Raw genomic sequence first — 12034 nt, 5'->3', positions numbered from 1 at the left:
ACCACCATGTACCCATCCTCTGATGGCTACTTCCAGCAGGATAATGCACCATGTCACAAAGGTCGAATCATTTCAAATTGGTTTCTTGAACATGACAATGAGTTCACTGTACTAAACTGGCCCCCACAGTCACCAGATCTCAACCCAATAGAACATCTTTGGGATGTGGTGGAACGGGAGCTTCGTGCCCTGGATGTGCATCCCACAAATCTCCATCAACTGCAAGATGCTATCCTATCAATATGGGCCAACATTTCTAAAGAATGCTTTCAGCACCTTGTTGAATCAATGCCACGTAGAATTAAGGCAGTTCTGAAGGCGAAAGGGGGTCAAACACAGTATTAGTATGGTGTTCCTAATAATCCTTTAGGTGAGTGTATAATCATATGAGACAAGTTAAACCTGTTTCACAACTAACTTTTTTAAATCGATGGAAATTACATATAAATTACAAATACAAAATTGCTGTATAAAATTGCAATGTATATATTTCCCTCTTATTAGTCTCACGGCTACATTTGTGGAGCTCTGAACACATTATTTCGGGGATGCTTTCACAACAATTGATTACCATTGTATAAGCTACCGCTGGACATGCACACAAAACAAACCCTGAATACCGTTTGACTGCAAAGATTTGGTATCTCTACAAGAAGAGGCGCACAGTTCAGAGGCACCTTTTTATTGTAAATATACATTTTAAGAGATGAATCACAACCTGTTTTATATAGATTTGTACAGCTGTCATTCAAAGTGTTAACGTGGATTGGGTATTATTATTATTATTATTATTATTATAAACAGGCTCCGTATTTTATATAGTGTATACAAGTTACGAAATTAAGGTTTGTCATTGAAGTTATATTTGTAATTAACTATTGTTATTCACCTATTTAAAGGTATGGCACACTGCGTTGTAATACACGTTTGTTGCATTGTTTGTTTTTGACCCTTAACTTTGCAGATATGTTAAACATGCAGCGCATAATCTATATATGTGTGTGTGTGTGTGTGTGTGTGTATGTGTATGTATACGTATGTAGTCAATGCTCGCTATTTTGATCAGTCCGGGTCTGAAACCCGTTCCACAGTTTGCCCGTCACTCATGCGTGGTCATGAGGAGGCTCTCGTTACATGCTTGTAAGGGGCGGGACATTGCGTGTTCCTGCTACAGGGATACCAAGATGGAAATCCAGGGGCTTTTTGCAGCCCAAAACATACATCAACAACATGGCGTCTCATGTAGGACAGATCAGCTTCAGTCAAGTACAGGTACTGGTGCTCTCAAGCTTTCCAACGCAGCCGAAATCAGGGATGGCCGAGGAAAAGAACCGGAATCACACCAGAGGGAGGACAGCAGCAAACGGGCAGGGACGTCTCCATTTCGACTGCTGGCAGAAAATGGCAGCTCTTGTTTATCTAATACGAAGCAGAGCCGCCCTGTCAACAACTCGGTCCAGACATATGCGGCGATCGGGCTCCGTAACGTGAGTAATCTCTCATTATCGGGTGGTAAAGAGCAAGACAGCCGAGAAACTGGACTAAAGGGTGACTTTGAAATCGAGGAAAGCGGCCTGCATCTAGCTTTCCCCGTCTTGTTGTTAGAGGATAGCAACACACAGCTGCAGCATCCACCTCAAGTTTTACGACAACTGCAAGATGGCGCCACCCTGCAGCAGCAGCAGCCACCATTGCTTTGCGAGAGCGCAGCCGCTCCAAATTCCACCACCAGAGAGAACGAAGAGTTTTACGTAGTTTTCAACATTGTTCAGGAGGGGGAGAGCAATAACTCAAAGGAAAGCGGGCGACCTTTCACTGGGACGAAAGATGAAAAGGGGAATAAGGACCCAGCGAGGGAAGTTAAGGATGCCATATTGGAACAGCAGCCTTTAATGCTACACCCAGACGACAAACTGCCAACCCCAGCAAACTCCAGGAAATCGTTCTCCCCTCTCAGCCTTTCCTGCAACAACTCCGAGGGAAGTTGTGAAGTGGAGCGTGGGACGGGAGTGACTCCGAAGCAGCGCTCATGTTTCCATTATGATTCGGGGGATATGATGGCAAACGTGAGCGACAGCCACAAAGGCGATCAATACCATTCCCCGAAGAAACACCCCAGCACCGCAGCTGATAACACAGTGGCGGATTTCTCGCAACAGTTGAACACGGTTCGTGATCTGATTTCCGAAAGCTCTTGCTTTTCGGAGGGCGTTCAGGTAAATGGCCAGGGGTGTCAGTCGTTTGGTGAAAACAGCCAGGACGGCGTTTCGGAATTCTCGGGTCAGAATGTTGTCGGAGGGAATCCATCCGGCGAGACGTTCTCGGGAACCATCATGATCAACAACCAAAGTATCATCGTTACAATAGAAAACGGGGTTTTGACACTAGCCGCACCTCCATCATCCGGCAACCACAAGGACGATGCTATTGTAAACCTGAAAGAACATCTGGGGATGAAGGATAACCAAGACATCGTGCTGATCAATTATGACAATGCGCCCAAAGCCAGTGATAAAACGGTGTGCAAAACCAACGTCTGCGGAGGGAGTTCTGCACAGTATGAAGAAACGAGATCTGGATTTTCGGTGAACGACTGCGGGTTAAATTTAAACGGCGACTGCTCGTTTTCCGATGCGAATTCCACGATGGATTCGTGTGCATCCATCAAGGACCAAGAGGACGGCACGCTGTGCTCCTTGGACGAAGCCGATATAGTTTGCCCGGACTCGAGAGACGGTCAGCTTGGCAGTTTTATTGTCTCCGAAAACGGTGAACTGCAAATGAAACTGGGCGACAGCATGGCTTTGATGGCCAAAAAAGGCGTGGTAGTCATGTACCACTGCTCGCAACTGAACTGCAGCAAAACATTCGACACTAAGCACAAGCTCAAAATACACCTGCTCTCCCACACAGAGGACCAGAGGCCTTTTAAATGTACCGTGGAAGGATGCGGGTGGTCCTTCACCACCTCGTACAAACTCAAGAGACACTTGCTATCCCATGACAAAGTGCGACCCTTCACCTGCGAGTGGGAGAACTGCGGGCGCAAGTTCACCACTGTGTACAACCTGAAAGCCCACATCAAGGCGCACGACCAGGAGAACACGTTCGTGTGTGAGATCTGCAGCGAGCGCTTCCGCACCGCCACCAAGCTCGGCAATCACCAGAGGAGTCACTTCGAGCCGGTCAGACCACACAAATGTGAATTTCCAGGTAAGTTTAATTTATCCCTCCTTTAAAAACGTACTTCTCCTTTACATCCTTTCCTGCATTCCAAAACAAAGCCACAGATTTATTCTAATTTGATCAATAATTGTACCGGCAGAATACAGTATAGTACAAGTTTTGATGTGCAATGTTTTGTGCACGATTGTCATTCATTTATTTTGGAACTTACACGTTTTTATAATTATTACTCAATTTCTTAGCAGACATCCTTATCCAGTGTGACTTGCAGTTGTTAAAAAACCGATTTTTTGTTTTGATATATTACCGATTTATAGAGTTCCTTGCTCAATTAAACCCACAACCCTCCACTCCAGAGTCTAGAGTCATATCCAGTACTGCACACTGCTGCCCTATAATACAATATGCAGCATGTTGGTTATTATAAGAATGCAAGAGTAATAGTAATGGCTTTTGGATCTAAGAAACTAAAGCAATTGTGAAAGAAATAACAGCAATACCATAGTGTTGGCAATCTGTTACATATACTTTGCACAAAGAGAGCTGTGGTGTGTATCATCGTTATCACATGTATAATGTAGTGGCTGAGACCACAGTATTTCTGTATTACATTGATATAATGTCAGTTTTCATGTGTTCTGCAAGTTGGTTCATTTAAGATGTACTGCACTTAAAAGGAAAAAGCTTCTGTGGGAAAGAAGTTGTGAAAGCTGCTTGTTAAGAAGCCTACATGGAAATAAATGTTAATTTTGTACTGAAAACTGCAGCACTATTTAGCCTCATTTAGGCCTAGTCTTTTTTTTTTTTTAACTCCAGTCTACATAGAGATAACAATTTACCAAACCTTGTTAAAATATTTAATGTAAGAAGTTAATCATCATGGTCATTCATTTAGTAAACTACATAAGCAAACATTTATATTAATGTACTGCACTGCCTGATTTACTTCAGTTTTTTTTGGGAGGACAGTTTTGTAAACATTGTTAGTGATGTAACATCCCTCTGAACTTGGAAATTTACAGTCTACAAGTTTGTCTGTCCTAAAGAAGCACACAGACATACTTTTAATTTCCTCTCTATGTGTCTGTGTATGCACATCAGAATAATATAATGGGCAAAAAATACCCAGCGCTTGGTGCTGACTGGTGCACTGACACATGTGGCATAACTATCATGAGTATTTTTAACTTGAAATATGTAATCTCTTTCAGGTTGTGAAAAAACCTTCATTACCTTCAGTGCATTATTTTCCCATAATCGCACTCACTTCAGGGAAATCGGACAGTTCACCTGCACCTACCCCGGCTGTGACAAACGTTATGACAAAGCCTGCCGTCTCAAAATACACATGAGAAGTCACACAGGTATGGAAACCATATTTCTTTAATGGCAAGACTGTATTTGCAACATATCTTTATTCTTTTCCTTTATTCTTGCCATAGACAGGGACATTTACAATGTTTTAATATTGCAAGGAATTGGTATTCAATAGAGCAGAAAGGAGTGGTTTATAATACTGTAATTCAAAGTAATTTTCAGATGCTGTATTGTGCCTGGTTTTAATATCTTAGATTTATGGAAATGGCCTTGAACTATGACTAGTTGTACTTCTGTTCTAGGATATAAATATAACCTCCTCATTCTCTTACAGGTGAAAGACCATTTGTCTGTGATTTTGAGGGATGTGGTTGGTCATTTACTAGCATGTCAAAGCTGCTGAGGCACAAAAGGTAATGTGTTAAAACTGAGTTGCAGGATGAATAAAGTCAAGCAGTATATCATGTACAGTCTTTAATTGTATTCAAAGCTACTATTAGAATTCTGTTTTTTAGCTTTGGATGTTTTGCTTTAAGGTGATACCTTTCCATGCATATACCCATGAAAATGTTTGCATTGTTTTAAGTTTGCCTGTTAACACTTCTGCCTCCTTATGGTATATTTAATTTTTCTGTTGGCCTATTTTGTTTACTCACAATCTAAATGAACACACTGACTAACTTGCTATAATTATCCACCCTTTTTATTTATTTTAAATTGCCAGGTTTCCCCTCTGCTATAAATGTTTGCTTTAGTCTGTGATCAATCTGCCGAACATTTTTTGAGAGAACCTTGCTGTTCAAGTTTGGCCACTTCAGGCAGATTTAAACAGTACATGAATACAAATGTTTACAAATCACTCTTGCTGGAGATGTTAATACATACTAGTGTTCCACAACCTTTAATTAATAACTGTGCTGTTTGTAGTTGCTCCCGTTTACACTCATATTTTCTGCTCTTACCTGAACTGCCCCTTAATGGAATAATTTTAAAGTTGTATATTGTATATTCTTTCTCATACTGTACTATTTGTCTTGAGAAGTGTGTATTTTGTTACAAATGTAAGCTACTATGGGTAGGGTTGTCTGCTGAGAAATTATAACACACGAATGCTTCATCATTCTTGAACACAGGAAAGTGAGCATGTTTGTTGTCTTTTTTTCAGGAAGCATGATGATGATCGTCGATTCACCTGCAAAGAGGAGGGCTGTGGGAAATCCTTCACCAGGGCGGAGCACCTGAAGGGCCACAGCATTACACACCTGGGGACTAAGCCCTTTGAATGTCAGGTGGAAGGTGTGTATTCCACTGGGAGAATGTGATCTAAAGCATTAGAAGGGGAAGTCTTATGCATGATAAGATAAGATTTGAACTTAAAGATTATTTGATTTTCTCCCACTCCAAATGGTGTTGCTGAATTTATTTAAACTTTGGCCTTGTTATGCTTTGAGTAGTACAGCCCTGTACAAACCCATCCTTCCAGTATTTTGGTGGTGTTTTCTGGAATGGGTGAAATGATTATTGGCACTTTAAATTAAAGAGAAGTTGGGTTAGTCATGGGTTAATATCCTGGTTCAGAACCTGCTGTCATACCATTGAGTGTTTTACCTTACCTAGGTTGCTCCGGTAAAAAAGGATCAATACAAAGAGGTACACTTGTAAGTTGCTTTATAACAGGTGTCTCAAACTCAAGGCTGCAGTGTCGTCTAGCTTTCATTTCAGCTATAGCTCTCAATTACTTATTAATGTAGTTATTTTATCAATTATACATGTGTAACTTTGTTCTAATTGTTTTGTTAAACTTTGTTTTCACATTGTTTTCACTCAAGGTGTACTGCTTATAACATATATTGCACTCTGTTGAAAGTATTGAATTCAATATTGAACTGGAAGCATGGTTTGAACAAAAGCCAGAAGAGACTGGACCCACAGGAATTGAGACCCCATCTTTAAATAAAATCATCAGCAAAATATATCAATAACAATTATATTAAGAATGGGTGTTTTTTATATATATTTCAGGTTGCTGTGCAAAATTCTCTGCCCGAAGTAGCCTTTACATCCATTCAAAAAAGCACCTGCAAGATGTGGAAGCATTAAAAAGCCGATGTCCAATTTCCAGCTGTAATAAGCAGTTCACCTCTAAAAGCAGCATGAAGAGCCACATGGTCAAACACCACAACTTCAGTCAAGGTGAGTACAGCCAATACCAGACAAAATAATGTCTTCACCACTGCCATGAGCTGCATCTTAAATATGTAATAAAGCCTTTATTTGTGCATCTTTCATCCATGTATAGTCAGATATTGAAATATTTAAACACTTATCACATTGTCTTTTTGTATTTTATTTTATTTTGATTAAGTAAATGCCCTTATCCAAGATTACTTTTTGTAATCAGTGTTTTACTAACATACTGTGTACTACAAATACACAGTATTACAAAGGACACATCACTTCAACAATAAATACATTTTGCCACAAGTTAGTGATCCACATTGACATACATTTTATATTAGGTTTCTGTGATACATAGTGCACAGCTGAGTGATGAGTAAGAACAACATTAGAGTAATGCATGTAGAGTAGACAATATAGCATAAAGGCAGATCTGTAGTATTGTTACTGTTTTGAAGAGTGTAATTTAAATAGTTGAGGTAAGTACGTTATCTGAGTACAAACATCTGTTGTATACAGATTAACTATAGATACTTGGACCTTCTAGTTAAGATTGATTGTAGACACTTTTAAAGGAAGGTGAGATCTAATAGTATATAATCAGATTTTATGCAGGATATATTAGCATGTAACATTCAAAGCAGCATATGTAAAGATTATTTCAAAGAACACATTAATACAAATTTGACATTGTCCTTTAAGATCTTCTCAGTCAGCTGGAGATGAGCAACTCGTTAACACCAAGCAATGAACTCACCAGCTCAGGCCAAGGAGAGCTGGGAAACATCGACATCACCTCTCTGTTCTCCAGCGTGCCAGGGAGCAACCCAAGCATCACCATGGACATGTCGCTAGTCAACTCCGGCATCTTGACCATCGATGCAGCCTCTGTGGGCGCCACCCTTGGGGGAGGCATGGCAGTCAACAGCAGCGCCCTGGCACAAGCGGTGGACCCTCTCATATTGGCAGCGGGTCCTGACATTGCTCATGGGCTGGACGGCTCTCTGGCTATGACATCCAACAGTGCAGGTCTGCCTCAGGCCACCCTGAACCTGGATGATGTGCAGACCGTCAATCCCGAGGCCCTGGGCTCCCTGACGGCCCTCTCCATTCGAACGCCTTCCCAGGATTCCATGCAGGGGCTCAGCTCCTCCAGTACCCTGGGCATCGACACGTCCACCCTTACCCCTTCCAGCAGTCTGGGGGCTGCCCCAGTCCCTGAGCTGCTCACCCCATCAAAGGTGGAGCGCAGCCTGCTGGGAGCATCAGATGTGATCGGGCAGCAGGAAGGCAGCAAGGTGGTCACGCAGTTTGTGTTCTCCAGTCCTGCTGGCTCCTACAGTGCCCAGAAAGATGTGGATCTCAGTGCCGTGTCAGGCTGCTCTTTCTTGGTGGGTCCTGTTATCATCGCAATAGCAAAACTAAAAGGTTTAATGTAAATTGATCAGTATGATATTATATACCTTTGAAGTCTTGTCAGGATTCCCAGATGATTTAATTTTCAGAAAAAATCTTGACCAATTGTAAATGTATGCCTTTCAGTTTTGAGCCTATCAATACTGCTGTTCTTGAAAGTAAAGAATACTTTACGAAAACGTGACCTTGTGACCTGTAGAAGTGTTTTAAAAAAAGTCAAATTTGCCATAGTTTTAACTGGCTGCTGCAGCTGATATATGCAGTTGTAGTTTCCTTGTGTAAAAAGTTCCAACTGGTCTTTTTCACTCTTCTCCTGACTTGGAACAGGGTAATTATTAAATATTTAAATGATGGATCTTTGTTTATTTGTATGTTATATATGAAACGGTGATCACCTTTTGTTATTCTTATACAGTTCATATCATGGTGTAATAGATTGTCAAAGTTCATGACCTAATGCTTTCTCCCTAGCGTTTTCATTGGTACAGTCATCTCTTGTTTTTGTGTGAAAATCATTTAAGCAGAAAACAAACTGATTTGAAATTATATAAAATGTAAAAGCATTAATACTGCTCATCTAAGTATCCAATTTCAACTTCAGTTGTATTGATGCTAACAATTTCGTTTTGATATTTCCTTTCACTTCAGGAGAGTGGAGGCTCAGCCCGGACAGACTATAGAGCAATCCAGCTCGCCAAGAATAAGAAGCAGCAGAAGGGGTCAGGTAGCCCAGGTAATATTACCTTGTCATTTGTTTTAACCCTTCATGGACTATATATGTTTTTCAGTGAATCATTACTGTTTTTAATTGATACAATAAATCATGTTTTGTTAATCTTGCAATGTGTTCAGCCTATTGTAACATTGTTACTCTTTCATTGGTGTCACATTCATTTGTTCTCTTATCTATTATTTTTTCAATTTCTTCTTTTTTTCCCAAGCATACAGATTTCCATGTTTCTTTGTGTCATCAGCAGTTTCTGCATAATGTTTGCATTTAGTGACTAGATTTCACAACCATAAGTCAGCACTGGTAGTATGCATTGATTACATACTTTTCTCCTCAGGCAAATTGGTACACAATACACAATTTTCTCTACTTCAGTTTCTATATACATGCATGCATGCATGCATGCATATATAGCAAGTGGAAACATCCTGGGGAGGCCTTCATCCAGCAGTGGTTTGATATTGGATGATAATATATATGGTAATTTAGCAAAAGCGATTGAGGTTTGTGTGTAGCACATCTGGTTACAGACCAGCTTTTAAAGATCCTTGTATTAATCAGTTTTCTGCTCACTCTACTTTCAGGAGGTCCAAGCTCCAGCCAGAGGAAAAGTAAAATCGGGAAAGGAAATTCTGCTGCAGTGACTGCAGCTCCCTCTAGTGGGCGCTTCGGCGAGGGCGTGGTGTCACCCAATGGGCTTACAATTAGAGACCCTGCCACTGGTGCACAGTACGTTCAGATTCAGCTGTTGCAGGTTAGCAATCCCCTCTATTTGGAACATGTTAACTAATTCTCTAAGCCAACTGGTTAATATTGTGAACTTTTGTGCTGTGATTTGATTGAATTAAAAGTTTTAGTTTGGTTGTAATGGGACTTTCAGTGTGGGAATGTTTGTGCGATTCCAACAGTTAGGGACATTCTAATGGTTTATTTGTGGGTGTGTTTACAAACAAATGGCATTGCAGCTTTGGTTGTAGAGATCTGAAGGATCTCCTGGTTGGTTCATATAATTTTAAATGCATTCATTTACTCGTACATTTTGACTCAGATCTGACATTTATTAAGTCGTGTAATAATCTCCTCCCATTTCCCTCTTCAGGATGATCCTGCAGGTGATGGAGACCTGGCATTCCAGCTCAGCTCTCAGACCTCCACATCGCATACACAGCTCACTGTGGACCTGCCAGTCAACATCCTACAGGTACAGGCACTAAGGAGCACCTCACCTTCACCTGCATTATGTAACTCTGCTGAACAGTTCTGACACAGGTGCAGACAACAGCAACAAGTGCCTTGTATACTAGAATTTTATTCAGGAAAATGTAGTTCTCCATACACAAGTGTGACAACTGTTGCTTCTCGGGCACTAAGAAGTTCGGTAGTGTTCACTGTCCCATTTCTACTGAATCTTCCAATGGGTTGCAGACCTAGTTTAAAAAAAAAAAAAGTAGATGGCTTTGACAATGTATGTATACGAGGGAGCATGCTTAGTCTCATCCCTTCTGAAGCAGAACAGAAGCAGTAGCAAACAGCAGAGTTTGGATGGAAATGGCAGAAAACATGTAAAATTGTAAAACCTAAGAAATGCATTACATTTTAAAATGTATTGGCTCACTGCTATGATTCCTGGAATAATTCAGTAGAAATGCAGGCAGCTAGCATGGACCCTCATATTCTCTGAAGTCTGCTGGTAAAGCCATCCACTTATTTTGACATTTGAATTCCACAGTGCAAAACGCAGAGCTAAAACTTCATGGGGAGGAATGATGGAGCTCTCGCTTACAACACTGGTGTCTATAGATGTTTCTGTAGTGTGGTAAACCAAGGAAGCCCTGGCAGACTCAACCAACTAAGATTAGATGCATTCTATTAATCATTTAAACATTTTAAAAATGGGAGCTCTATCCATTGTTTTTTTTGGAAATGTATGCAGCCGTTTCATACTTAATGGGTTGTCCAATTTTTACAGGAACCGCACACATCCACTGAAGATGATGCTGGCTCAGACAATTCCCAGTTCACAGGAAGCACAATAAATCTGCAAGATCTTGAATAATAACAGGAATCAAAGTGCTCAATTATGTAGTCAAATACATACGTAATTGGAATAGTGCAAATACAGGAACTAGGGTGGCAGCATTTATACTTGGAATGAGAAATGCAACAAAGCTATAATTATTGTCACATGCTGGTGTACACTGGTGGATTTGGAAAACGTATTTTGTTAAATATATCATTTAAATGTTCTTTGAGATTTTCATTCTTTATTATGTCCAAAACACAATTTCGTACTACTTAATATTTCTGTATACTTTTGTAAGGATATGTTACAAAAATGTAAAGACTAGTGTTACACATTATTGTGTATGTTATTTTTAAAAGCCAATCTGCGTTTTTATATTTGCAGACATTGCGCATTATAATACAAGAAAATGCAAAAATTATCAAAATTCTTTGATATACAGTAATGTATACACACCATGCATCTATCAACAAGGCATTTTGCCTCACAACAAGAAAGTGTCAATTTGTCAATGCCTGTACCTTACAAATATCAAGCCCATATTTTGTTTTGTGTTTGAGAATTTATTTGGAATGTTATTTAATATTTGAAAGTTTATTATACTATTCAGTTTAAAATAAGGACATTTCCATGTATATATCAAATGTTTTAAACTTTCCTTAGTGAATCGCGCTATTTTGATATTTTTTGTAGCTATCTTTGTTGTTCTGAGACAGAGGTTTATCAAAGCTTAATGTTTTATTAGTTCAATTTGAAGGAATTGGCTGCATTTTGTTTCCACTGCATGTGATCTGTGTTCTCAGAGTTGACACCTGAAATAGTGTCAGGATATTTATTGGGTTTCTTGCATAACAGCTTACTTGCACATACTGTTTACAGCAGGAACAAGCAATTATGCCTTATAGAAATAAGAGAATTAAAGCAACTCCTTGTGGAAAGTTTTTTTTTTTTGTAAGGTTTTTTTTTTTTTTTTTACATTTATTGAATATTATCGTTGTCTGAGATTAAATATGGTCCTCCTTGATCAGATATGTCATGCCAATAGGAAAAACTCTTCATATATATAATGTGTTTAATCTTGTACATGTTATTTATTTGTTTTGTAAAAAAAATAATAAAAATGGCAACAAAAAAGTTTTTTAATAACATAGTTTTTTGGTTTCTTTATCTCTGTGAAGCTTAAT

General features: G+C 39.6%; 1 protein-coding gene across 1 annotated transcript; it reads left to right on the top strand.

Moving 5' to 3' along the window:
* The first annotated feature begins 1155 nt into the window (after positions 1 to 1155).
* LOC136739665 (zinc finger protein ZXDC) lies at positions 1156 to 11996 on the top strand. The gene is made up of 10 exons (XM_066698378.1): positions 1156 to 3213; positions 4398 to 4550; positions 4838 to 4916; positions 5669 to 5799; positions 6526 to 6696; positions 7384 to 8072; positions 8746 to 8830; positions 9412 to 9581; positions 9927 to 10028; positions 10797 to 11996. The coding sequence occupies exons 1-10, from the start codon at positions 1185 to 1187 to the stop codon at positions 10881 to 10883; spliced, it is 3696 nt and encodes a 1231-aa protein (XP_066554475.1). The 5' UTR covers positions 1156 to 1184; the 3' UTR covers positions 10884 to 11996.
* Positions 11997 to 12034: the final 38 nt, after the last annotated feature.

This window comes from Amia ocellicauda, chromosome 3 (assembly GCF_036373705.1).
Source record: "Amia ocellicauda isolate fAmiCal2 chromosome 3, fAmiCal2.hap1, whole genome shotgun sequence".
Taxonomy (NCBI): domain Eukaryota; kingdom Metazoa; phylum Chordata; class Actinopteri; order Amiiformes; family Amiidae; genus Amia; species Amia ocellicauda.
Note: the sequence above shows the minus strand (reverse complement) of the source record. Positions and strands in the feature narration are given on the sequence as shown.